Here is a 27,789-nt window from a genome sequence, read left to right on the forward strand (position 1 = left end):
GTATATAGAAACATGATATAATTTCGTCTTCTTCGCAAGTTTCAAAATTATTTACTAATAATTCACGTATAGAAACTGATATTGCTAATTTTGCAATTATATCATACCATAGCAATTTGATATGGTTCTACATTGTTCAAAATTTGAAGGAAACACATGGCTAATTTTTTATACATTTCAGATTGAAAAACTGTTTGAAATGTAAATATTATTGAATAATAAATTGTTTACATAGAAGCTGTAATTGGAATTTTAAATAAAACAATTGCTAGTGTAGTTAGTATATAATTAACAAATCACATTAAGATAAAATAAATTGTATGAATAAATGTATTTACAATATTTAATACAAACATACACATTATTCAAAGATAGTAATTATTCAAGTTTCAAATAAGTTTCGATTATCTTTAATTATATTAATTTGAACATTTTGATTGCAATGGAAATTTTATCTTAAAAGGGACTTTCTAGTGAACAAACTATAGATATTTTTTTAAAATGGTTAATCGCTTATGTTAATCAAGTATTAGAGCTTTTAAATTCTAAATTGATCTGCTGGAATATCCACTATTACCGTTCACCGCACACAGTTGCTGTATGTACGGTACCACTTCTTTCACGCTACCCGCCAGCCATGATTCTTCCTGTAAATATAGAAGCGTCTACTGTTTTTACCATCTTTCAATATGATAGAATCGTTTTTAAAATTATGTTATATATAAAATTAATTTTCTTCTCTTTTCTTAGGAAATAATTAAAAAATCTTATTTTTATCATGGGTATATATTTTTTAATTTAAAATGCACATAAATTATTAAGCAGAAATACTTTGATCGATATAGCCTTTCGTCTAAATTTAATTTATACTTTCAACTTCTGTTAAAACTCACCAGCAATATAAAACAATATAATTTTGACTATAAAAGCCATTGCCAGTTACCAATAACAGATGCATCTACACAGATCTCTGCAGCATTATCATATCTTCCAATTCAGTGCATAAAATCATCAAATTATTCAAATTATTATTGTTTACTTCTATTTTCAATCATTCCTAAAAATTGTGGTTGTTATTCTTAACTAAGTATTCCAAATCCATAACATTAAATTAAATAATTATATTTAATAAATTGCTAATAAAAATTTCTTTACAATTTTTTTGTTTCCAATAAATATAATTAAATTAATAATTAATTAATTAAAAATATTTATTATACCAACCATCAAAATACAATGACAAAGGACCGTTGAACTTTTCGCCTTAAATATAAAATAAATGATTAAAATATGTTTTGCCTATTAAAATTATGAGGCTACTAATATTTATTTTCTTGTAAATTAAGCACTTGCAACATTTTTTCAATCTGTTTTGCGAAGTTGTCTTCTCAGTATTTTGCCGGTGTTTCCTCTAGGAATGCTTTCAACAAACTTAACACCGCCATGGAGCTGTTTATTTATGGAGAAACGATCTGTTTTAACAATTCAATATATAATATATTATATTATTTCCAAATTTAATGTTTAAATTATAACTTACCGGCAATATAACATTTTACGTCCTCTTCATTTAGTTCAGAATTTTTGACTTTAACCACAAAAGCCATTGGCAATTCTCCGGCTCTTTCATCGGCAATACCAATAACAGCTGCATCTATAATATCTTTGTGCAGCATCAACATATCTTCCAATTCAACAGGAAGAACCTAATAGGATTCAAATTTATCAAATTCATTATATTTATAACTGCGTACATTTTATAATATCATAACCTGAACGTAAAAACAAATCCTGCTTTATACCCAGTACACAATTACTTAAATGTTTTAAAGTTTTTATAATTATTTTTTAAATTCAAACCTGATATCCTTTGTATTTGATCACATCTTTTAATCTATCGTTGATAAAGAAGTAACCATCCTCGTCGAAATAACCTAGGTCTCCTGTACGAAGGAATCCTTCATCATCAAAGGCCGATAATGTAGCTTCAATGTTTCCGAGATATTCTTTCATGTTCATCTTACTTTTCAAACGAATTTCGCCTACTTTTCCGCAATTCAGTTTTTCATTTGTCAGTGGATCAACTACTTTTGCCTCAATTTTTGGAATTAGTTTTCCCACGCTTCCAAACTTCAACTTTTCTCCTACAAATTCTGCCATTGCTAGACCACACGTTTCGGTCATTCCATACAATTGTCTTACCTGACAATTGAACCTATATGCAAATGTATTACTATATTATTATGTAAATACATCATATTACCTTTTTTGAATGGCATTGTGAATATCTTGAGTGAGCGGCGCTCCACCGCATATTATATTCTTTATAGATGTCAAATTGTATTTGTCAATAATGGGACTTCGAGCTAAAAATGTCGCTATAGTGGGAATTATTTCTAGAGCCACGATGTTATGTTCTTGTATAATTTCACAGAAAAGATCTGGTTTGAACTTGGATAATATCACAAGTTTGGAATGTTGTATAAGGGTGCCAAAAACATGCATTAAACCAAAGATATGGCAATATGGTAATACGCTGATTTTCGTATTTTCTCGGTAAAGCACAAACTGATTTCTACAAAATACTTTTACTACAGGAATTATATTTCTTAAAATAATTTTACTTGAAACTTTCGATTGCGTAATATACATTGTTTTGCGTCAGAACAACCGATTGTGGATAACCAGTTGTACCAGAAGAGTTCATAATTATTGCCCTTTCCACGCTTATACCAGTATCCACTTCAATATGATTCAAAGCAATACCATCCTTAATAATATCCAAATAATTAACATCAAAGTTGAATATGGTTTCCACGTAAGTGGTATCCTGTTGTAGCCTTATAACATTATCAATATATACATTAGAAGTAAAAACCATCTTTGGTTTACTTTTATCAAAACTTTGTTGCAATTCCGCTGTAAAAGGGGTAATTTGAGAAATTTAACAATAGATAAAATAAATCATTACCTTTTAAGTAGTTCTGATTAATTGGATGTATGATTGCTTGTATATAGAAACATGCTATAATTGATACGATGTATTCCATTCGATTTTCGCTTACAATACCAACGATATCGCCGCTTTCGATTCCTATATCTCTCATCTTCTTCGCAAGTTTCAAACTATTTACCAATAACTCATTGTACGTAATACTGACAGTGCTAATCTTGCACGTCTATAAAGAAACAATATATTTTTAAGAAATTCAATAACAAACAAAACAATATATATATATATAATACCATTGCAATTCGATCTGGATCAGCTGTACTGAAAACTCGTAAAAACTCCTGTCCCAAACTTCTGGTCATCGCAGTTACAGAGATCGAATGTTACATACAAACAAATTACTTAAACAGAATGAAATGCAAGTTTTATCAAATAATATTTTGCTTATATATAACATAGTTGTATGTGATAATTGGTAATAAGAAATAATTACTATTGCTTCATGGCTCATTGATATCTGATCAAAGTGTAGTAATAATTACTTATTTAATTAAAATTTGCCAGCCATAAGTTTTAAATAATTTTAATAATGCAGTCAATTCGGCTTAATCGGGACACATTGGGACTACTACATGTTGTCCCGATTAAGCGGTCAAAAAACTATACGTATTCATACATATTAAAAAAAATATAGATACTACATAACAGAAAATGATATACATTATGTAACAATAAATATGTATGCGCGGGCTGTTCATAGATGCGGTGGATCCATGGATACTGTGCGACGCAACCATGGACTGGGGACTCACACACGATTACTGTCCCGATTAAACGGAAAATTTTCCCGACAAAGCAGAATAAATTTATGTTATTTCCATAGTTTTGTTTCCGATTTTTAGGATTTGTCCCTTATAATTTGATGTCCCAATTAAGCGAAATATACTGTATATTACATTTATTATCAAATCTAATAACTAGTTAATAAAGAAAGTAATTGTTATTGATAGTTGTATTTTATAAAAGCTATTATCTATCTGTTAATTAATTAAATGTTTAAAAGTAAATAACTGTAAATAATTATTAAGTGACAAAAAGCACATGATATCTGCGCACTTATTTATTCAATCATTTCTAAAATTTCCATTGATGATTGCTATTTTTAAAGAAGGTTTCCAAGTTTACAATTTTAAATAACAATATTTAATTCATTATTTATTACAACAACCATAAAACTATATAGGCATTTGACCGTGCCTTAAAGAAAAATAAATCAAAAAAAATATGTTTACGCCATTAACATTATGTGGCAACATATTTTTATAATATTTAATCATTTTTTCAATGTTTCTCGAAGTAATCTTCTTAGTATTTTGCCGGTGGCTCCTCTGGGAATGCTTTCAACAAACTTCACACCACCGTGGAGCTGTTTGTTTATGGAGCAGCGTTCTATTATAGGAACTCAAAATATAATTATGTTATCTCTAAATTTAATTTTAAGTTTTAACCAATTAAAACTCACCAGCAATATAATATTTCACGTCCTCTTCGTTCAGTTCAGAATTTTTATCTTTGACCACAAAAGCCATTGGCAACTCCCCGAATCTTTCATCAGCAATACCAATAACAGCTGCATCCACAATATCTTTGTGCAGCAACAGCATATTTTCCAATTCTACAGGAAGAACCTAATAGGATTTAAATTTAATAAATTCAGTTACATAAAAATTGTAAAATCGAATGCTAATGCTTCCTAACCAGCTTTCCTGTGTTTTTTCTATAACTGTTTTTAAGTGCAAACCTGATATCCTTTGTATTTAATCACGTCCTTTAATCTATCATTGATAAAGAAGTAGCCATCCTTGTCGAAATAACCTATATCACCGGTACGAAAAAAACCTTCTTCATCAAAGGCCGCTAATGTAGCCTCAATATTTCCAAGGTATTCTTTCATGTTCATACCACTTTTCACACAAATTTCACCTAGTTCTCCGCAATTCAGTTTTTTCTTTGTCAGTGGATCAACCACTTTTGTTTCGATATTCGGAATTGGTTTTCCAACGCTTCCAACCTTCCATTTTTCGCCAATAGGAGCGAGCATCACTAGACCACATGTTTCGGTCATTCCGTACAATTGTCTTACCTGACAATTGAACCTGTGTTTAAATACAATACATTATTTTATTTATATTTAAATATTTCAAATTACTTTTTTAATATGGTATTTTGAATATCTTGAGCAAGCGGTGCTCCTCCGCATACTATATTCTTTACAGATGTCAAATTGTATTTATCTATAATGGGATTCCGAGCTAAAAAAGTCGCGATAGTTGGAACAGTTTCTAGAGATACGATTTTGTGTTCTTGTATAATTTCACAGTAAAGGTCTGGTTTGAACTTCGACAGTATTACAAGTTTGGATTTTTTCTGAAGAGCGTCGAGAACAATGAACAAGCCAGATATATGACAGAATGGTAATATGACCAGCTTCGCTTTTTCCTTGTACTGCATATATGAATCTCTACAAAATAACGTTACTATGGGAATTGAATTTGATCTAATCATATTACTGCAAGTATTCCATTGCGTAATGTATGTTGTTCTGCGTTAAAACAACCGATTGTGGATAACCGGTTGTACCAGAAGAATTAATAATTATTGCCCTTTCTATGCTGATTTCAGGATCTAATTCAATTTGCTTCAGAGCAAGTCCATCTTTAGTAATATCCAAATAATTAACATCGAAGTTGAAGATGGTCTCCACGTAATTAGTCTCCTGTTGTAGCATTATGACTTTATCAAAGTTTTCTTTAGAGGTAAAAACCACCTTCGGTTTACTTTTATCAAAACCTTGTTGTAATTCGGCTAAAATATAAAAACTTTTGAATTTTAACAATTTAAAGTTATAAACCAATACCTTTTAAATAGCTCGGATTCATAAGATGTATGACAGCTTGGAGATAGAAACATGCTATAACTGATACGCAGTATTCTATTCGATTTTCACTTACAAATCCAACGACATCACCTCTTTCGATTCCAATGTCTCTCATCTTTTTCGCAATTTTCAAACTATTTACCAATAATTCATTATACGTGAGACTGGCATTGCTAATTTTGCATATCTACAAGTAAAAAATATATTTTTAAATCCGTCCAGCCAAGAATTATATCAAACCATAGCAATTTGATCTAATTCTGCATTGTTCAATATTTGTAGAAACATGTGGCCCAAATTTTTAGCCATTGCAGATTAAAAAACGTAGTTGCAGATATCAGAACTTATTTAATATGCAAATATTATTGAATAACAGATAGTTTATATAGAAGCTGAATTTGCAGTTTTAAATAAAACAATTGTTAGATATAATTAACGAATTACATTAAGATAAAATAAATTGTATGAATAAATGTATTTTCAATGTTTCACATTAAAGGAAATGGGTTTGTTTGCAATTAGATAACTACAGTAACAATTAAATATAATGGTTTCAATAGAAACATACTAATTATTTAAAGATTTCAGTCAAGTGTTCAATTGTACACGTCTAACTAAATAATATTAAAAGTAATTAATTATTAATTAGTAATTAATCAAGTTTCAAAGTTTTAATTTCTAAATTGATCTGCTTTTCTTGATTTAGTTTTATCTTCAGATAATTTTTGCATCAGAATCATTGTAATATTCAATACTACTAACATGCACCGCACGCAGTTGCTGTATGTACGGTACCATAGATATTTAAGAAAATCTAAATCATAGTAAATACATACAAATATGTACTTTTTAAGATTTTATTACTTCTTTCACACTGTCCGCCAGCCATGCCATGTAAATATATAAGTTTTTGCCATATTTCAATATGACAATTTAAAATTAAATTATTTATAAAATTATTTTTAAATGAAGGCAATTTTTATGTTTAGGTTTCTTATGAATTAATTAAAATTACAGTCCAAGTGCCTAATTTACTAATTGTTCAAGTTTCAAATAAGTTTCGATTATGTTTAATTATATACATTTGAACATTTTGATTGCCATGGAAAACTAATTAAACTTGAAAAGGCACTTTATATTGAAAAAACTGTTGATTTTCTATCCATAATGATTTCAACAATTTTAATGATGGCATCAGAAAATATCCTATTCACCCAAAAGAACGGATAATTATTTAAATTTGATCCAGTTATCACCCGATACAAATAATCCTAAATAAAGTTGAGACAAATCCAACATAAAAATCAATTATACCAGTACGGCCTAAAGCCCAGAAAGGAACACAACAAATAATAAATAATTTTTTAAACTTAAAAAAACATTAAGTAAAAATGAAAACATTGAAATAGAAGAAGATGAAATTACTGTCTAAATAAATTGTTGACATTAGTAGACCAAATACGGTAATTTTAATGTGAATTATCCTTACTGATTACATTGATATTCTTATCGACTTTACCTGTTTCTAAGGATAAGAGTACATTTACTAAATTAAAAATAATCATTCAACCAACCAACCAGGAAAACTTGAAAGGTTTGGTAAATATTTCAATTGAAATTTAAAATATAAAATTGGAAAATCTTTTCAAATTTAAAAATGTGTAGAAAGGGGTCTATATCGCAAACCCGACAACCGAAAGACCGTCTATTCGACATCCCAACGCTCGAAATCCCGACTGTATCGAAATCCCGACTATATCAAAATCTCGACAACCATAATCCCGACTGTATCAAAATCTCGACTCCCATAATCTCGACAAACATAATCCCGACTATATCAAAATCCCGACTATATCGAAAATTGCTATATCGTAACTTGTGCTACACTTTTATTATTAATAACAATAAATTATTATAAATTTATTTGATTTTGTTGAATTATTCATAATTAACCTTAACATTATGAAATAATATCAAATACCATTGGATTATTAATTGTTATTATTTATTATTAATAACAATTTAAAAATCATTAAGCTCTGCAATAATTTAAAAATGATATTGTAGACATTTTCGATATAGTCGGGATTATGGTTGTCGGTATTTTAATATAGTCGGGATTTTGATATAGACGGGATTATGGTTGTCGGGATTTCGATACAGTCGGCATTTCAAACGTCGGGATTTCGAACGTCGGGAATTTGATTGATGGTATTTCGGTTGTCGGGCTTGCGATTGCCACCGGTGTAGAAATACGCCTACCTCTCGTTTTACACGGTAGGTATGCTCCTGAGAAAAATGTGTAAATCAAACATTTTTTGACATGTATTTGTTATTAAACGGTGTAAAAGCTTACTTTTTTTTTAATCGTAGACTCACTTGACTCGAAAGGCGTCAAATAATTTTCTTTAATTTTTAATGCAATTCTGTTAAATACTATGTCGAACTTATTTTTTGTTTTAAGTTTTGAATCAGTGATTTGTTGTATACTAGAAATTTTAACGTTTGCATTAAATAAAAAAAATGGAAAAATTTAAGAATTAACGTAATCGTGACATATAATAAGAAGTCCTACTTAATTGCATTTTACGCAATCCGAAAGCTGACGATTCGTGACATGTTTTCCTCAAGAAACCGCACATTTTAACTACCATTTACCACACAATTAGTCACGCTACAAAATAAAGAACAATAAACTAATTATAAGTGTTATGAAGTGATCAAAATGCATAGCTTGACGATGTTTGAAAAGGAATTTTATTTATTTTTTTTTACAACTTTGTCTATTTCACCTTTAGAAATATATTTTGGTATTAAAAAAAATTAATTAAAAAAATATATAAACATGTGATTCCATGACTTTTCAAATTCAAAGTTAAAAATAATGCAATGTTAATTGAGTGAATTAAACAAAGTATTCATGCAACTGGACGGGAACACATAATGCTAATTGATTCCGTCTCGTCTACGTTTTTATTTTTGGGAATTTCAAAGAATTTGACTCAAATCATCGTATGCATTGAAATTATCGACGTTGTAAACATAATTAAGATTTATAGAAATTAAATGTCGAAGAGGTGTCTGATAGTTCGTGACTTGTTTGTTTTACCTTGAAATTCATCAAAAATAGTAAAAACATGTTACTACGTTATAACAAAGAAAATCAATATTTTAATATCTACGTATAACTATTATTTGAGTTCATTCTTTTTGCTGGTTATATGAAATTGAATTGGAAGAATTTGTGGACTAAATATATTATAAAATTAGTAAATCATCAATATGGAATTATGTATGTAATAAAATCGAAATAAAAACAATTTTAAAAGAAACCACATAAACAAATAAGAGAGGTCAGGTGAAATTGTTGGCCGAGGTCATCACATGATTAAATTTATGCGATGTCACATAAATTGTCGAGATTGTAAATTTTTAAAGTGAAAAAGGTATTTCGTAGACTGGATGAATTAGTAGCATGTTTCTTTATGTGTGCAATGTAAATGTTACCAATGAAACAAAAATAATTGAATAGCAAATGTGTTGTCTCTTTCATCGAAATAATATATTTCACAATAAACAATTGTGTTTAAATCATTCGGTATCATTGTTTAAAGTTTAATATGCGGTAATTAAAGTCTATAAAAAAATATAAATGCTGGAATTACCAAAAAAATAATATTGATGGATATAAACAAAATTGTTCGAATTTGCATATTCGCATTTAGATAGATGTAAATCCAAATAGCCTTGATATTTGCACGACGAAAATATCGAATCTCAAGAAATGTGTGATGCGAAAAATGTAAATAATTATGGAATTAACAATTAAATAACAAGGCAGATGTAATTTATAATTCATTATTTATCATTTTACTTGCCTAGTCATTTATGCATATTTTTAATGGAATAATTTTTAATTATTAAACTTTGAATGAAATTTTTCAATTCCATTAATATAATTAAAAAGTTTTCACGAAATTACTTTGTTAAGCGAGAAAAAATACATTTACATTCCTTCATAAAGTAAATTATAAGCTTTTTTTAATGAAAAAAAATATTATTAAATAAACAGACAACTTACATAAACCATGAAATCACATTTTAAAACATAAATTCAAAGTTGATTGTTTGTGCTTATTGAATTTACACTGATTGCTTAACAATAATATTTCTTCCTAAATCAGGACATTTTTTTAAATGTTTTTAATATATTATTATTAAATCTTTGCTTGTTAACATTTTTTCAGCGGGAACTTCTATAATTTCCTATTTATGATAATAATGTTCTCGAAATCTTTTACTGAAAAACAATCATTTGGATAACTAAATTTGTAATTTCTTAGATGTTATTTTTTCTAGTACAACTTCTGGAAAAATTGTATGGCATACCTCATTTAATCATTTCATATTAACTTCTTTTTATGTTTATAATTGCGTTTTCAATTATGTAGTTTTTATAAATAGATTTATTTGTCATTGTCGTTAATTAATTTAGATAATAGTTCAATTAAATTGTTTATGTCATCGCTGTTAACAAGGTTTTCTAAATTGAAATGCCTTCAATAAATGTTTCTCTTCGTCTTCATCAACATTTTGGAAACCTAATGATTAAGCCCTCTGGATAACTTAATGTCTAATGTCAAGATGTTTTTCTTCTACTAGAACAACTTCTAACCATATTTTGTGGCATACTCCATTTATATATATTTCTTACCGACTTTCCATAAACTATCAATATTTTCAATGACGTGGTTTCTTCAATAGTTTTAACTGTCAGAGAATTAATTTAATTGAGTTTTGACTACAAAATAATAGTTCAATTAAATTGCTTTATGTTCAATGCAGATAAGAGGCTTGAAATTATTTTATTATTTCCTTATGTTTTCAAGAAGAAACACATCTTTGATATATCGAAGTTTCGTTATCAGATGTAATCTAAACCGGGGTATGACTGTATAAAATCACCATTTCAGCAAAAACAATACATGTTTCTGTTATATATATATAGAAGACTTATAATATTAGAAAAGATCAACTACTTTAAACATTAAAGTAATTGAAGTAATTTAGGTAAAAATTGAGAAAATAATAGTCCAACACATTGTTTTCTATTGTCGCCTGTATCAGGAAGTTCGATAGGATATGAAGAGATGAGTTCGCATTAAATTATGCAATTTCTGCATAGTTACCTGAAACTTTAAAATAAAAATGTTATTCAAATATTAGTAAATTGTATGTACATTTGGCTGCATACGTTCACAAGTACTGACATTGTTTGTAAATACGTCAAATTTGTCATCAGCTGTTTGGCATGTGCATTGTTTCCTGAATGTCAGGTTGTGTATGCAGTGTTTATGAGATTAAATTTGAAACAAATCCGTCTCAAGTATAGCCGTCCATTTCCAATGGGAATTAGGAGTGTAGTCTAATTGGATGTAATATGGAAGAAGTGAGGTTGTTGGTTCAAGAGGAGGGAAGAGAGGCACGGAACATCCTTGCCTTTAGCATTTCAGCTGCTGATGGTAAACTGAGTATATACCACAAAACTGCAATAAGCTTCTTAAATACACACCATTGTATTTGTTTGTATATTAATAGTTTTAATAATTAATTTTTATATTGATTACTCATTTCTTAACAATGTTTGCTTGCTGTAATATAATGACTTTTTTGTTATAGGTAAGGTCTCAAGGAAGCCTCCTTGTCCTCCGAGGCTTATAGAGAGCAGGAGGCCATTGAAGCAAGCTCCAGTGAATTTTCGCTCTAGGTCAGGAGCCAGAGTGAGGTCTGCATCAACTGGACGTGACAAGAAATCAGAGTTGAGAGCTAGGTATTGGGCTCTGCTTTTTGGAAATCTACAAAGATCTGTAAGTATTGTTTTATATAGTTTTTACCCTAATTGTAACAAAATTAAATTTTCAAAACATATATGCTCCTTGCAGGGGAAATTGATCTCTCATGATAGGCAAAAATCACTGTATTTCTACACACAAATGCAATTATCTGCAAATATGATGATGCAGATGTGAAAAGTGGTGTTTGAAAAACGCTTTTTTATTATCCTTTAATATTATAGTTTAAATATTTGCAATGTTGATTTTATTGTAAAATCTAAAAAATATATATTTGTCAGGTTTTTTAAACAATCAGTTTATAATTTTAAGTTTACGTTGAAATTCTCCAAAAATCTTTTAATATTTTCTTAAAACATCAAATATTATATCGGTTCATTAATTTTCTATACAATTATTGATATTTGACAAAAGAGATCCTCCCCGGCGGGGAATCGAACCCCGGTCTCCCGCGTGACAGGCGGGGATACTGACCACTATACTACCGAGGATTTATTTATAACAATATATAAAAATTGTTGTTAATTCCATTACAATTTAATAATTTAATGGTTCTAATGTATGCAAAACATAATTGGCAGCGGTGGGATTCGAACCCACGCCTCCGAGGAGACTGGTGCCTTAAACCAGCGCCTTAGACCGCTCGGCCACGCTACCTCTTATTAAAAAATAAGTAAAGTTCTCTGAAAATACATTAGGAACTATTTATAAAAACTAGTTTTTGTTTTGAAGAATTTTTCGATTAAAATATGTATATATATGTATAGATTGTATATTACTATATAGCTCTAGTAGCCGTGATCGTCTAGTGGTTAGGACCCTACGTTGTGGCCGTAGTAACCCAGGTTCGAATCCTGGTCACGGCAATGTGAAAGCATTGTCACGGTAGAGTTTTCTTTTGAAATGATTAATTCACATTGTGCATTAATATACTTTGAATATTTTGCAAATTGCTGTTTCGATAGTGTAGAATTTTTAAATAACGTTTTGCTTTTCTTAAAATCTCAATAACGTTTTTTGTTTTCAGATTGGAGAGATTTACAATACCGTTGAGACGCACGAAAGTCTAACGGAGTGTCAGGAAGTAACCTTGGTTTTGGAAAATTATTTACGGGATTTCAAGGCTTTAGCCGAATGGTTTCTCTTAAAATGGGACTACGAGAATACCCCTGCTCCGCATAAGAGGACTTCTTTGGCCTGGGATATTTGCAAGACGAATTTGAGCAAGAATCAAATCAAGTCGGGAAAGTCGAGCCCGAATATAGGATCAGGTCGAACGAGTCCGGTCACCGGGAAAGTCAGCCCAAGAATACTCACACAGAAGTTAAGATCTGCCAGCTCTGCACCGACCAGTCCTTTGCCGATAGATAAACCTATAATTGAGGATAAGATCTTGGAGACATCACATTTTGAATTTCTAAATGAATCCTATTTACAGCAAGGTCATTCCCCGAGGGAATCCCTAAGCAAAGAAACTGAAAAGGTTCTGGAATTGACAAAAACCATTATAACTGTGGAGAAGGCGGTGGATTCTCCGAGCGAAGATCAGAAGACTTACGATATCCTCCGAAAGATCGGCGTTCAGAGTGCCGAAAAGAGCACAAGTACAGCTGATGATTTTCCAAAGTTACCAGTGAAGAGGAACACTGTGAAAGTGAGTCAGGAATCGCAAACGGATGAAGTTGCTGAGAAAAAGGTTTCGCCCATAAACAAATCGAAACTTGATATTTCCAAAATGAAATCGCCAAAACCGCCTTATTCCGTTGCTTTATCAAGAAGCGTTTCAGCAAAAGTTGTATCCAACAATAAACCGAAGATAGAAGCAGGCGTAAAACCTACAGCCTCCACTCTAGCCAAGTCTATCACGAAACCCTTCAAACCTTTCAATTTATCACCAAAGCCATTAACGCCTGTGAGAACTGGACTGGCTCGCAGCAAAACCGTAGGCGATATGAAACCCAGCAGTTACCTAAAACCAAAATCCAACAAAGTCGAACCGCGGCCTAAGATCGCCCCAAAAGCCAAACCGCAATCGAAAATCGGAGTGTCGCAAATCAAAAATAAAACCAACAGCAAGTTGGACAACGATTACGGAAGCTCTGTGGAGACTTTGGTGAATCAAGGTGATAACGTGGCTAATAGTATAGCAAGTTCTGCAGAGACTCTCAACAACGAGAACATCAAATCGAGCGATGGTTGGTTAACAGTTAAATGCAGATCGCGTTTTCGAAATGGCAATGGAAAGGGAAGGAAATCCGATACGGCCCTTTCCTGGGCTAACAGATTCCATCAGGTTAGTGCCACCGCGAGTTTACCGGCTCTAGCTTTGCTACCGGAATACTCCGAGAGGACTTCTATCGATAAAACAGCAAAAGACAACCTAAATACCCTCAAATCCTTAAAAAGTATTCATACTCGTAACGAAGACTCTAAGCCCAATCAGAAGAATAATAAGTTGTATTTGCGAAGGTCGCATACGACTCTCAGCAAGGTGACTTTGAGCAAGGAGAATAGTTTGGTGCAAGAGAAGAATAAAACCAATTTAAGTATTAAAAAGTATGATGATTGCCTGAAGATCGCTGACCTTGATTCGGAAACCGATGATGAAGGAAAGATGAAAGAAACTCAGGAGGATTTGGCTAGTGAAGAAGAGCATAGGCAGAAAACGAAGCAGTTGACGGAGGAGGAGGAGCGATTGAATCGCGAGATCGCTAAATTGCAGGGCCAGGAAATTGACGTTGATACGGAAACAGATGGAACTGAAACTGATGGCGAACTTCCATGTGATAATGATGATGATTTGCAAGTATCTGGAGACAGTAACGATGCCGATGATGAGTTGTCTTTGGAAGCGAGATATGAACCAATGTTAGCTGGTAAGTATTTGTATTTTTTTTTATATTTCATTAAATTTGTTATTATTTAAGGAATGTCGTGGGGAGAGCGCGTTGACACTTTGTCAGCACTTCAAGCTTTGGTTGCAAGGTACCCAGGTCGTGCTTTGGAACTTCACCAAAAACTATCAAATCCATCCAGGCGATCGACTCTTTCGGAGACTGTGAAGAAGTACCAGGCGAAACAGGCCAAAGCTCAACAGTTGCGTCAAAATCTTCAGCAAGAGAAATCTGGCAGGTTGCAAGCACTTTGGGCTCGCGTCGAAGATGTGAAATCAGCCAAACAGCAGTTAATTGCCGAGAAGAAACTTCGGATGGAAACGCGATTGCAGAAGGCCGATCAAAACCGTAAAAAACATCTGAAATGCATCGTGCGTAAAGCTCACGATGAAGAGGAGAAACTCAAGGAGATTGCTTTTATAAATGAGCTGGAAGCTCAGAATAAGAAGTGAGTATCTCTATACGATGTTATATAGTTTTTTTGTAATAATATATTATTTTAGGCATGATTTTATGCAACAATGTCGTGAGCAAAGGGATCGGATGCAAGGTATTCATGAGGATAGACGGAAACGACAAGAAGAAAAGGCTGCTAAAGAAGCGGCAGTCGAAGAGCGTAGAAAAGCTTTGGAACGTGAGAGGTTGGAGAGATTGGGTCGGTTGCAGGATGAGCGACGACTGAGAGATGAGAGGATCGGGCAACAGCAGCAGCAAAAGGAAAGGGAGAGGCAGGAAATGGCCAGGGAAAAAGCTAGGGATCGGGAGGTATTTTGGTTATTATCATTTTCGTGAATCCATTTATCAAATTATATCAATTTAAGGAAAGGAAGATAGCGTTGAATGCCCAAAAATTGGCTTCAACTCAGGAATTGCATAAGCGGATCGTTCAAAAGCAGGAGGAATCCGCGAGGAGGCACGAAGAGAATATGGAGCAAATCCGACAAAGGGCTTTGGAGTTGTCCATTCACCGTTGTCAGACAGACGATAACCAAACACCAAACATCACACCTTATCCCACTAGGAAATTTTGCACGCTTTGCAATGCTTTGGTAAATAACATCTAAAAATGAAATAGATATTCTTATTATTATTATTCTATTTATAGATTGTATCTGAGGTGTATTTGATGAGCCATCTCCGTGGAAGGAAACATCAAGACATCTTAAAACAGAGCATGGACAATGCTAGTTTGTCTAGTGAGGATTTAGAAAAGTATAACTTGCAGCACATAGTTGATGCGCCCATGGATAAAGAGGATCCTAAGGCAGAGGCGGCCCGAGAACGCGGAAAGACTTATCGGAAACGATGCAAGAAAATCAGGCAGAGGATGGCCATGAAAGCAGCGGAATACGAGACTGGCCTGAAGAAACCCTCCATGGATTCGCCGAATAAAAGAAATATAACTAAGAACGTGAACACCCTGAGCACGGTGATCAATCAGCCGCCGCAGAGTTGGTCGACGAGCACCTGCAGCCAATTGGATCGTACTTTGAATGAACTTAACAGATTGCTGATCAAGGGTACGCAGCAGGATGTAATGGTGTTTCAGAATGTCAATGGTTTCGTTGTACTAGGAAAGCTGCTTAGTTTCGGACAAGAATCAGTTTATCTGTTGCCACCGAAGTTAGTTCGATGATGTGTACCTTTCTCGTGCTGGTTTAAAACAGAAACTTTCTGCTTGTTTTATTTTAGAACGTTGACGATCGCCTGCAACCTTTGGCTCGTAGCCTGCAAGGGAGCAGCGGGACCTCAAGTTTGCGAGTACGTGGTTCTTTCAAATCGTCTCATTTCTGCTTTGGAATTGCTGAATGTTAAACTTCAAGTAAGTTGATTTCCTATATTTATTATTTTTTATAGAAACAATAACTATTGCATTACGGAACGGAAGTCAAAGATAAATAAAGACAAATGTTAATATTTTTTAAAAAACATTCACTCTTGTGACTAAGAATATATTTACTAAGTGTTAATTTTGACAAGAAATGAAACTATCCAGTAATATTATTAAAATACGAAACGTTGATAGAATTATTCCTAGAAACTAATTTAAATTTATTAAAGTTGCTTCAAATATAGAATAGTTTGATAATAGAAGAAGAAATCTAATTATAGTATAGATACAATGCAAATCTTATTTAGATTGTGTTTAATTTTGTTGGATGCTTATATTTTAAGGAAGATGTTAAAGTGATTTCGGCAAAAAACAAATAATTTAAAGGAAAGTAAATCACGGATGTTAAATCCGGCGTGTACTTTATTTCACTATTTTATTGACCTATTCCGATCTATGCAAAGTGAAATATAGTTTCGTGATTGAATTAAATCAGCCGGCAAAGTTGTTCCATCCGAATCCAGAGATCCCTTTCCACCTCATCAAACCGCTGATTTATGGATGGCAAGACAAATCGAAATTATCTGCACTAAATTAAAAATTCGCGATTCAATTCTGATTTCCTTCTTTTCAGTCGATTGGAATCTGCGAAGAAACTCCGCCATCGGATGGTTTGTGCACGAGCCTTATGCAGCTTCTGGCTGGAGTATTGCGCAATGTTCCGAAGGATGTACAGTCGAACAGGATTCAAGACATCATCAGGTGAGTTTATTTTTCTTTTAAAAAATGTCGATTATTGGTGTCGACATATTATGATGGCGATGAAATATTCAGTGGCACTGCTACTCCGGACCGACTGATTCCTCGTCGTTGCGCACGTTACGGTGGTTTTGGTATGCAGATCGGTGGCAACGGGTGCGCCTCGACCTCCTCTCCCTTTCCAACCCGCGTACTTGCTGTGCTGTTATTGTTTTTTTTTTACTCTCTTTCTCTCTCATTCTGTATATATTCTCCGAAACTTCCCCCAGGTCGGTCGCATTTTACATACAGTCGGATCCATTAACCCTAATGAACACAATTCAACTGTACTTTCCCATTCAGCGTTCCGATCAAAGCCTCGGCACACCTTTTCAACCCCCCATTTATAATGTATTATCTACGGCCAGGTACTAAATCATTCAAATCTAGATTGCTGCGCTATGGAAACCAATCGTAATCGTTTCTTATCCTCCGAAGATTATTGCTTAATAAATTTATAATTAATTTAGTTCGGACGCGTTCCCATAGATGGCTGCACGTATTCTCCGCTAATACTATTTAGCTCTGTAAATATTCTAAACCAATAGAATATTATACAGCAGAGTATTAAATTTTTGTTACATTTTTAAATCTGTGAAAGAAAAGTATTTAGATATTTAAAATACAATTTTTATTACGAACTAATTTATTAAATTTGATCAATTTAAAACTTAATATAGAAAAAAATTTTGTTTGAAAATTCTAAATAATTAGTTATTTTTTGTTTGTCGAACATTTTTTTTCTGATTTGGACATACATAGTTGAGTGCAAATGAGGAGTTTGCCAAAGTGAATCTCATTTACTTGTAGCATGCACTATAAATTAAGATAGAAATCTACAATGAAATATATGATCTATTGTAATTAGTTAAAAATATCTAAATTATTAAATAGCTTCCGTTGATACCAAATACTGTTGTTGCTGTTTTTTCCCTACAATCATAGTGACACATGTTGGAGTCCATCGATAATCATGATGGACTTGACCGTATGTTTAAAATGTGTCTGCAAAATGAGCATCGGCGACGTAAAACCAGGCGCGCACCCCTTGTTTCCCTTCTCCCCTAACCCGACGCATGGCCATTTATTTTTATTTTCTATGCGTATTATTGCAGTGCGTTTTTCATCTCTCTCTTTCTCTCTCTCCGTCTCTCTTTAAACATACAAGTATATATAATCATTCTCTCTTGGTGTTGTGCATCCACCTAGATCTACATTTCAAACCCACCCCTCCGGTATAAACATACTCAAATTGCACATGTTGAATTTTTATTGAATACACCTCGACGGGTCTCTCTTTTTGGACCCTCCTGATCCGCACATGACGTTCTATACGTATTAAATTAATTGGAAAGAGTCACAGGGTCAACTTTATTTAGTACTTTAGTTTATTTGTTTTTTATTTATTTTTTCTTTTTTCGTTGTTATTGGAATCAATTTATTTGGGACAAGTTTTAGATGAAACATTATTACAATTAGTACCATTTTTCTCAATGATTAAATATATTTCTATTTCATTTGAAATTTTCTAATGAAAATATTAATCATGAAATTTAGGAAAGATACTAAAAACTTGATATGTTAAATAGTAACATTTAAAATTACCATTAAATTTCGAAAAGTTTTATTAATAATTGAAAAATATATAGGATGAGACAAATAATTGAATGTTCTTGCTGGTTATTGAATTCTAACAAATGCGATGGACTGACGTATCGCAGTGTAGGTAAATTAATGGATCTATCAATATATTACCATTACCATTTAATAAATGAATGACACCATCGATGAAGTACGTATTTGTTTTCTCCCCTTCGGCTGTCGTCCGTTTATTTATTAATTTGCATCGGAACGGACGGTCCTCGTTGATATGCTTATATATCCATACTTATTTATATATATTATACAAACACACACTCATACATATGTATTAATTGATTGTTATTGGCTCAGATAGGAATCTTATCGAGCTCTCCTGATCCGAGAAATCCGGCCAATTAATTCTTGTCGATCGTCGCATAAATAATTGCGCATATATGAAGAGCGGCGAGAGATGCTCTTCGATAAAAATAACAAAGAATGTATCGTCATGGGGATCGTCGATTACATCTCAATGCAAATTATCGCCGCCTTAATTACACAATTATATGCTGAATAAGTACAACTAATTTCGACTAATTAATAAGTTTAATTGCAATTAATTCGCATAATTAATTCTGCGCCGTCGGGTGTCCCGGCGAGAGCGAAAGATGTAAGGAAGGGCAATTAGCTACTTTCATCGGTAATATAGCAATCATAACTGTTTCGACGTTTCCCATTCATTGCGATATTAATGATCGAGGAAACAAACATTGTGATTTCGGTCTTTATTCTGCATTTCCGTTTAATTGAATACGATATTTTAATAATTTCCAACTAATAATTTAACTATTATTCAGTTAACTTTTTTTTTGTATAATTTTAAAATATAAATACTCAAATGGGAATGAATTGTAATTCCATTTGAGTACTCAGTTAATTATTTAGCAAGTGCTAATTGCATGAAAGCCTCCCATGTCAATTAATCTGAATTATATAATAACAATGTAATATATTCAGGTGGTGGTTAATCAAATCTTAAAGGTTTAAAACGTTCTAGTAGTTGGGTTAAGATTGATTTTATTAATAACTAAAGAATTTATATTGGCATTAAGGAAGTGTTACCTTTTGGGGAAACATTAATGTCACGACAAAATAAACTAAATTATTCAGAAAAATAAGCTTTCAATTAATAGGTCAGTTTATGATATAAAATGCGATTACGTCAAAATATGTTACTGACAATTATTACTTGAGTTGGTGCGCAAAACTATTAATTTTAATATTATGGATACTTTCATACATCCGTTTTAATGCTTTTGTTTTAATTATGCTAGAAATATTGAATGTTAATCACATTCAAATAATACAGGTATGTCACGCTGGAGGTGACATTAAAAATTTGCTAAAATAACATATACACAAAACAGAATATAGATTTGAAAGTTTTAAAAAGAAGATCTATGTGGTCATAATTGTAAAGACGTTTAGTGATGTTGATGTACATAAAATTGAAGAATATTTTTTACTTTAATTTGTTTATCTTAAAATAAATACAAGTTGTCTAGTAATAACTTTGAAAATAAATCGAGTTCAATGGGTTAAATGATATCAAGTATTATATTTGTAAATTATTTAATAAATAGACTTAAATAATTAAAATTCATTTAAAAAAAAATAGAAAATTATAATTTAATGTTCAAAATATAAATATAATAATAATGTTTATTGCATCAGTCGTACCAAAAAAACATACAGAAATAAAAAGAACAAAATAAATATATATAATTTCAAAAAAGTTAACTGATACAAAGTGCTATTGATAATATAATATTTTAAGTTAAATGATACTTGTAATTTTTTTAAATATATATTTTTAAATTGACACTGTTATTTATTTGAGGTTTTGTGATAGGATTAGTGAATATTAATATTATCGTTATACAAAATGGAAACTTTATTTTTTGCCTAATTTGTAATTGAAAACGTTATATATGTGATTACGAAAATTTGTAGATTTTGGAAATTGGAAAATTTTGAACACGTACAGAGTTTCGCGGATTATAATTTACGAACGTGAGCCTTGCATTTGTGATTGGATGGCAAATGGAATTTCCGGTTAGCTGCGTCAATATTACCACAATAAACACTAAATTAATTCCACGCGGAAATTTTAATCTAAAATGTTAATTATATATAAACAGAGGAGAGGGGGTGGCGGTGGACGTCCCGCGGAACGGGGGCGGCGGCAACTGTACCGGCGGTAGCTTGCAACAAATGCCAACGTCCTCCTGCGAGAAATTGCAAATTAAGCCCAAAACAAGTAGACTTCTAATAAGATACACACAAAAACATTAGTATCTCTTGAGCAAACTTAATTATAAAATCAAGACTTGTAATCTCGACCGGCGTCGCTGCAGCAGCAGTCCCGATAATTGGGAACGAACCGGGGAAGGAGAGTCAAAGTCCCAAAGTTCGCAAAAAGGAAATCTGCAAACAAACATACATCCGATCAAACAAGGGCGATGGTTTTTGGTGGTATTTCGAGGAGAGAGAGAGAGCTTATAACTTCTTGTATTAATACACGTTTTGAAGGCGTCGCTCAAACCCTCCGGAGCAACGAAGAAATTTCAATTAACGATTTGATCCGGCCCTAAGATTTCCTATTAAAACTTAAGGGTTCCAAGGATTTGCGCTGTAAATGTTTATAGAAGATCGTATGTGTTATGTATACAAGCGTAAGTTTATTTTCCGAAGGAATATTCTACCTTTCGTTTTGTTTCGCCTTGTTAAATTACAAAATTAATTAATTACATAAATTTATTATTAGTTTTATTAATTATTATGTATAGTTATTAATTTATTAAACGTGAAAAATAATACGTCCTGCATCTAATTAAAATTAACAATAGATAGGTGTTAAAAGTGAAAGGTGTTTTTCCTTCAACTCGACTATAAAACATGAATTGCAATCATTCCTCGTTATATTTTATAGATGTTTTAACTTGTTTTTTCTTTAGCATTATTTTTAATGGACACTTATAATTGGTACTAACTTTAGAAAAATATATAGTCGATGTTAGGAAATATTTATAATTAATAAAGACTATTCAATATTTTAGAATAAATATCAATAATTCATATATAGTCCAAAGATTCATAGATTATAAAATATAGGATTGTCCGCAAAGAAATTTCGTTTTTCGAGTGTCGTTGGTTGTGTTCAAAGTTTATTTATAAAAATAAATTATTCTTAGCAGTTTTTTTTTGTGTATCAAAAATTGAAATAAAAGGATTTTTATTACAGAAAAGATAAGAACACTGATTAAGCAAGAAAAAAATATGCGAAGTGTATGGGGAAGATGTGCCAACACTGGTATGTTCTGACAATTAAAATATTAATAATGCACCAATCTAGAAACCTATTTGAAGTTAATAAACACAAAATAAAGTTATTGGTTTCAGCAGATACAACAATTTCTACGAAATGTCGAATTCGACATTAATAAATAAAATTGCTTTCCGAACAACCTAATGCATATTAAAATAACAACTGTAGCAAAGTCGGTGTTCAAAACTATGTGAATGATTTACTACGAAATCGCGAAACAATTAATTTTGAAAAAGAATATTAAATACATATTAAACGTTATGGAAGAAAGAAGCTGAAACATGGTATGTTTGATACAATGGTTCCGATGTGGAGAACTTCTGAGAGTTAAGTAACTTAATAAGGATAATTAATTTAGGAGGTGATTGACGTAATCGATAATGGGTTGTGTGTGTATGTGTGAGTATCCATTGTGATATCATTCTGGATATGAGTGTGTATGTGTGTGCGTGAGGGATGTGGGACATGTGCGATGTTGTGGGGCCTTTTCGGGAAGGGGGACGAAGGGTGCGCGTTTCGTTCGACCCTATGTTGGTCCTCCACCTCTGCCGCTGCGGTGTGCGCGCCGCGGTGTACATGTCTATCCGTTCCAAACTGACATCTGCAAACAATGATAATCCCCGATTATTTTAGTTTGATAGCCCACAGCGCAGCGTGATGTTTCAATCATCAAGGACTACTTTATTATTCATTTATATATTGCGTTCTCCTCTCCTCTCTCCATCCCATTATTTGCACATTTCGTTTTCTCCTCTGCATTTCGATCAAACACTGCCGACGATTATCACAGCAGGATCCGTATTATTTCCTGTTCCTGTTTCCATTCATACCCCACCCAAATCACAACAAATAATTTTGGCCTATTCCAAACGAAAAGTGAATATTTTATTGCATCATTGAGAGTGAATCAAATTATAAATAGGATTATATAAATAAAAAAGTTTGCAATATTGTTTATTATGTTTGTTGCATATTATTAAGTACGAATAGGTCAGATATTTCTATAATGATAAACTGTAGTTCTAATGATAATTTTAAATTACATACGAATCATAATTTTCTTTACATTGTTCATTAAATTTTTAATATTCATATTTGCTTTATGCCATAATGATATTAAGTTTGTTTTAACTATTTTATTTTACTTTTATTCACGTTTTACTTAATTATTCGTAAATATATTGAATATCTATGGAAAAGAAAAAAACTACAGTGAATTGAATTACTTGTTTTTATACCGCCTTACTAAAATTAAAATCGTAAATAAATATAAAAATAAGAATATGCAAAGTGAGAAATGTTAGATAATTTTACTTATTTCTTCTATTTGAGCATGATTTTTACTAATACTTTTTAAAGTAAACTGTAAACATTGTAGTTTAAATGCTATGTTTAGAATTGTACAATAACAGAAAATAAGTTTATAAATTAATGTAATTTAAAATGATTTTACTTTTTTTTATTTTTTGATTGATTGACTTGAGACTGTATTTTGTCAATTTTGCCGGTATTCTTGTAGCCTCGACCGTAGTTATAACTTGTTTTTAAGAATTGGTTCTCGAGATAAGATAATGTTGTAATAATATTTGGTGGTGGTTTATCGAAGACGTAAATACGAATTCCGTTTGTGGTGAGAGGTCTTTTTGATGATGATGAGAACGCAGCGTGAAGAGGGCACTCGAAAGGTGAACAGCCGATTACGACAATCTCAATAACAAAACAAACTCGGAGGCATTTCTACGAAGACACTTGACTAGCAAATCAAGTGGACCGAGTACACTGGTGGTAGGTAGTCCGTTCACTTAGACGCAATGCCGCTCTCCCAAACAGAATACCAGTTCTTCTGCATGTCGTCGTCGTTTATTTTTTCTCGTTGTTATTCTTCCACTGCTTTTATCCTTTTTTCTTATTTTACTTTTAATTTATCCTTCCATCCTCTTCCTGCGGTAGTTTTCTTCGTCTTCTTCTCTTCCTTCGCTCCTCGTATTAACAATACCGAGCCATGTGTGCGTGTGTGTGTTTGCATTCACACAAGACTGATTTCCAACCACATTATTCTTTCAGGCCTCTCGATGTGGGTCATATTGACCATAAATATTGTTTGAACTACCGCCGTTTCGTTTATGTCAAGTGCTTCTGACCGATCTGAACTAAATCTGAACACACTTTTACTTTACAAACCTTGTATTTTTGCATTCTCTAATCAGCATACTATACTGATTCTTATAATTATATAATTCAGTGCTTTCCCTTTTACACTTTACTTTCATTAAAATATTTACAAAAACTATCAAAATTAGACTGTATTCTATATACGGCTAACTAAGAGTAACTTATTATTCTAGTCATCAATTATTTATACAAGTTACATCTGAAAGTGTCATTAAATATTAAATATTCTACTGTCTGAAATATTAATGAATTAGTTTCCAAATATAAATATTCTATTTTCATAACATAATAACTAATATGTATTTGACATATAATAATTAGGAGTATAAACTATTATTAGTAAATGTAATAATTAAACACCTAACATATTTATGTTTCATTCCTTCTTTTATTTTTGAATTACATATTACGTATTTTGCTATTTATATTATATTTCGAAATGATTTTCGATTGGGGTTACGACAAAAAAATCCACTAGATTACTCCATATTAATATTTAATCATAAATTTTATAATGCAAATAAACCTTACAGCGATTTTTAAAATAATATAAAATTTAAGAATGTTAAATTTTCTTCAAATAGCGCACACCTGTCACAACTTAAGTTTAACAAGCAATTTAATTTAGCAAAATTTGATGACGATTTCTCATTTTTTTTTAAACAGATTATAGTTGATGCAAAAGCAGTAGAAAATTCTCTAACCGTACTCGTAGTTGGTCTCCCTATATTAAGTTTTTTTATTGGATCACAAATATATTCTACATCTAAAGTTATTTATATTCTGAAGATACACATACTCATGTGTATGTCTTTAAGTATTGTAGAGTTTTGGTTTTAGTTAATGAATTTGGTATAAAAAATGTATCAATTTGTTTTTTACCCTGTGGTGATTACTATGGATCTGTTTATCAAAAGTTAAATTATCAAAATATATAGATGTTATTGAAATGAGGATCTCCGTCTCTTTCTACGTTGAAAGCGGGATTATGCTATCTCTAAATAATATGCCGTTTGCGATTTGCATTTAATTTGAAACATTCTGGAGTGGGCCTGGAGAACTCGCCATTGGTGGAAAATGTGTGTGCTCCGATGGAATCCAAATATAATTACGGCGTTGAATTTCTAAAATGGTGGAGGTAAATAAGTCTTCGAGGGGGATGCTAGTATTTGCTCAGATCTACATCCAGGGCGAATTTGGGCGAAGGCGGCTGTACTCGAGCGACTCCAATCCTCATGTTTGTTCTCCGACGGAGAAGGTTGGATAAAAAAAAGTAAAGAGGAATTGTTTACTTCCGTTCCGCGAACGAGGAGAGAGTGCCTTGAAAGGTAACCAAAAAATATTTTTTTTTAGAATAAATATGTTGGTGTAGAGAATGAATGAAAATGGAAAGAGAAGCAGTGAATTAAAAACTTATTATCTATCGGACATAATCAGATAATGGGGTCATCGTGGGGGAGGAAGGGTGTCGCGCTTTTATGTGTACCGAGGGGATGATCGTGACGAGGACTGCTGCTACGATGATGATGATCATGATAATGCGGCACTAACTAGCCGTGTCGGATGAGCCATGACGGGTAGTTGTACTAGTAGCAGTACCATCCTGTATGTAGTCCACCACCGCACGCCCTTATCTTCTGCCATCCATCAGATGCACCATCTGGCGCAACAGAATGTTGCTGCACTACGTTCACCCTCTCTGGAGACACGTACAAAAACTATGGCCCTCGATCTTCCGACATATTGATATGGGTCAATTAAATATTCACAACATCCTCTTCTGCCGCTCACCGATTCGGAGAATCATAAAAGGAGACATGAGTTCCATTCACATTTTCTATGCGCATATTCAACTTTTTTTCTACTACTCTATTACGACGACTCTCTTCACATTTGTAAAATTTTGTGTTTCAATCTTCAATAAATATCATTTCGAATTATACTAACTTGTTCAATACTAATTCTACATTTCTTAATATCAAATTATATTAATGAAATGCTCAATATTACTTTACTAGTATGATCGTTTTTTTTTTATAATAAAATTAAATCTTTGCATTATAATAATATTAATGCGTATCAGCTTAAATAGGAACCTCACTTAACGAGTAATTTGTATAACGAGAAAACAAATTGTAATAAAATTGACTCGCTTAACGAGCGACGTTTGGCATAACAAGTGACGAGGATAAGTGAAGTCTCGGATTGTGCGCCATCATTTTCCAAACATGTGCTTGTGTTCAGGTATATTATGTATGATTTTTTTTCTACAAACCATTGCAAAAACGTTCCCAAAAAAGGCTTGTCAGCTTTCCAAAAGAAAAAGAAATTTGTATGGGAAAACTTGTCTCGTCTAACAAGTGTAACGAACGAATTATACTCGTTATGCCTCTGTATATCTTTAATATCTTCAATTATATATTCCTAAAATTTCATAAAATATTTATCAAGTGCAGACGTTTTCAATTTCGTTTTATAAAATCAATATTGAATCAATATTCTCTGTTTGATTATGATGAAATATATTATATTTTATATTTTAATTAGTTGTTCCAATATCAATTAGGTAATTTTGGTCCAGAATCATTTTAAAATAACGATCATAATCATTATAATCATAATTGGTATTTCTTATTTCTGTACATTTGTTCCACTTGAACGTAATCTATGCCAAAGTAATATTATTTTATAAAATTACTACTATTTTATTAGTTCCTTCTTTTGTTGTTAAATTGATTATAAACTATTGCATTTGAAACAGATTGAATCCCTCGATGGTAAAAAGAAACACACTTATATGTAAATGTTGTCCTCTTTTGGAGGAACAGCAAACGGGTCTAGGGGGCCGAAGCGAAGTGTTTCTTTTCTTCTAATATCCGGTGGGAATCTGTCGCGATGTACAGAACAGAAAGAGTGAGAAAGGAGTGCACGACGATGTGTTTTCTTTGTCGGGGGAGTAAGAGAAAGCCGGGGTAGAATCGCGTCTGCATAATTTCATTTTAAAGGAGCATCGTCACTCGATGAATGCATTACCTTACTCGGTGAAGAGGAGAGGATGGGTAAAGGTGGTACAAACATCTTTCGATGCACTGGGAGGATGGATGAAGTAATCTTATACGCGAGGCGCGTCGGGGGGTTGCTTTGCGTGATTATTTAGTTAACCTATATTGTTGGGGAACGGACGGGGTGACTTTGTCCGGACTTGAACTGGTGTAATTGGATACAGACGGGGTTGTTTAGCGGACATGCAGACTGTTTGCACAGATTGTTGTTTGTGTGGGATGAACGTTTACACAGCACTCCAATGGGACAATGCATGCAAACCCCACGCACGTATATGTGTGTGTATCTGTCGGCTCCCTTTTTTCCTTAATATTAACAA

At 32.2% G+C, this 27,789-nt stretch overlaps 3 protein-coding genes and 3 non-coding genes across 8 annotated transcripts in view; 2 read left to right on the forward strand and 4 right to left on the reverse strand.

The window, feature by feature from the left end:
- Nucleotides 1–611: 611 nt before the first annotated feature.
- On the reverse strand, nt 612–3,355 carry LOC108569042 (4-coumarate--CoA ligase 1-like). The gene is made up of 8 exons (XM_017930432.1): nt 3,247–3,355; nt 2,972–3,179; nt 2,625–2,919; nt 2,264–2,575; nt 1,861–2,215; nt 1,541–1,706; nt 1,225–1,472; nt 612–647 (listed from the first exon to the last, which is right to left on the reverse strand). The coding sequence occupies exons 1-7, from the start codon at nt 3,313–3,315 to the stop codon at nt 1,363–1,365; spliced, it is 1,515 nt and encodes a 504-aa protein (XP_017785921.1). The 5' UTR covers nt 3,316–3,355; the 3' UTR covers nt 612–647; nt 1,225–1,362.
- An 800-nt stretch (nt 3,356–4,155) lies between these two features.
- LOC108569040 (4-coumarate--CoA ligase 1-like) lies at nt 4,156–6,226 on the reverse strand. 2 transcript variants are annotated; one of them, XM_017930429.1, is made up of 7 exons: nt 6,132–6,226; nt 5,871–6,078; nt 5,524–5,818; nt 5,163–5,474; nt 4,755–5,109; nt 4,476–4,641; nt 4,156–4,402 (listed from the first exon to the last, which is right to left on the reverse strand). In XM_017930429.1, the coding sequence occupies exons 1-7, from the start codon at nt 6,198–6,200 to the stop codon at nt 4,287–4,289; spliced, it is 1,521 nt and encodes a 506-aa protein (XP_017785918.1). In that variant the 5' UTR covers nt 6,201–6,226; the 3' UTR covers nt 4,156–4,286. The 2 variants fall into 2 exon arrangements, with proteins under 2 accessions (XP_017785918.1, XP_017785917.1); XM_017930428.1 differs by having other exon boundaries at nt 4,156–4,414.
- A 4,956-nt stretch (nt 6,227–11,182) lies between these two features.
- The window catches only part of LOC108569050 (S phase cyclin A-associated protein in the endoplasmic reticulum), a 38,313-nt gene continuing 21,706 nt past the window's right edge, over nt 11,183–27,789 (forward strand). The window contains exons 1-9 of one of the 2 annotated variants that reach the window (XM_017930443.1): nt 11,183–11,413; nt 11,571–11,758; nt 12,771–14,619; nt 14,671–15,085; nt 15,141–15,402; nt 15,459–15,686; nt 15,743–16,260; nt 16,330–16,459; nt 17,103–17,230. In XM_017930443.1, the coding sequence (XP_017785932.1) occupies nt 11,332–11,413; nt 11,571–11,758; nt 12,771–14,619; nt 14,671–15,085; nt 15,141–15,402; nt 15,459–15,686; nt 15,743–16,260; nt 16,330–16,459; nt 17,103–17,230 (3,800 nt within the window). In that variant the 5' untranslated portion in view covers nt 11,183–11,331. Of the gene's footprint in view, nt 11,423–11,570; nt 11,759–12,770; nt 14,620–14,670; nt 15,086–15,140; nt 15,403–15,458; nt 15,687–15,742; nt 16,261–16,329; nt 16,460–17,102; nt 17,231–27,789 lie in introns of both variants that reach the window. The other variant, XM_017930442.1, reaches the window with a different exon arrangement.
- Trnad-guc lies at nt 12,163–12,234 on the reverse strand. Its single transcript has one exon. It is a non-coding gene; the product is annotated as a tRNA-Asp (tRNA).
- Trnal-aag lies at nt 12,319–12,400 on the reverse strand. Its single transcript has one exon. It is a non-coding gene; the product is annotated as a tRNA-Leu (tRNA).
- Nucleotides 12,538–12,609, forward strand: Trnah-gug. The gene has a single exon. It is a non-coding gene; the product is annotated as a tRNA-His (tRNA).

Source organism: Nicrophorus vespilloides, unplaced genomic scaffold (genome assembly GCF_001412225.1).
Source record: "Nicrophorus vespilloides isolate i.1.1-1 unplaced genomic scaffold, Nicve_v1.0, whole genome shotgun sequence".
Taxonomy (NCBI): Eukaryota; Metazoa; Arthropoda; class Insecta; order Coleoptera; family Silphidae; genus Nicrophorus; species Nicrophorus vespilloides.

Coding starts and splice junctions, on each gene's coding strand:
- LOC108569042 (XM_017930432.1), bottom strand. CDS start 3,315: ATGACCAGAAGTTTGGGACAGGAGTTTTTACGAGTTTTCAGTACAGCT. Junction 2,920..2,971: donor TAATCAGAACTACTTAAAAG/GTAATGATTTAT, acceptor CCCCTTTTACAG/CGGAATTGCAACAAAGTTTT. Junction 2,216..2,263: donor CACAATGCCATTCAAAAAAG/GTAATATGATGT, acceptor ATTTGCATATAG/GTTCAATTGTCAGGTAAGAC.
- LOC108569040 (XM_017930428.1), bottom strand. CDS start 6,200: ATGGCTAAAAATTTGGGCCACATGTTTCTACAAATATTGAACAATGCA. Junction 6,079..6,131: donor AATTAGATCAAATTGCTATG/GTTTGATATAAT, acceptor TTTTACTTGTAG/ATATGCAAAATTAGCAATGC. Junction 4,642..4,754: donor TTAAATACAAAGGATATCAG/GTTTGCACTTAA, acceptor AAATCCTATTAG/GTTCTTCCTGTAGAATTGGA.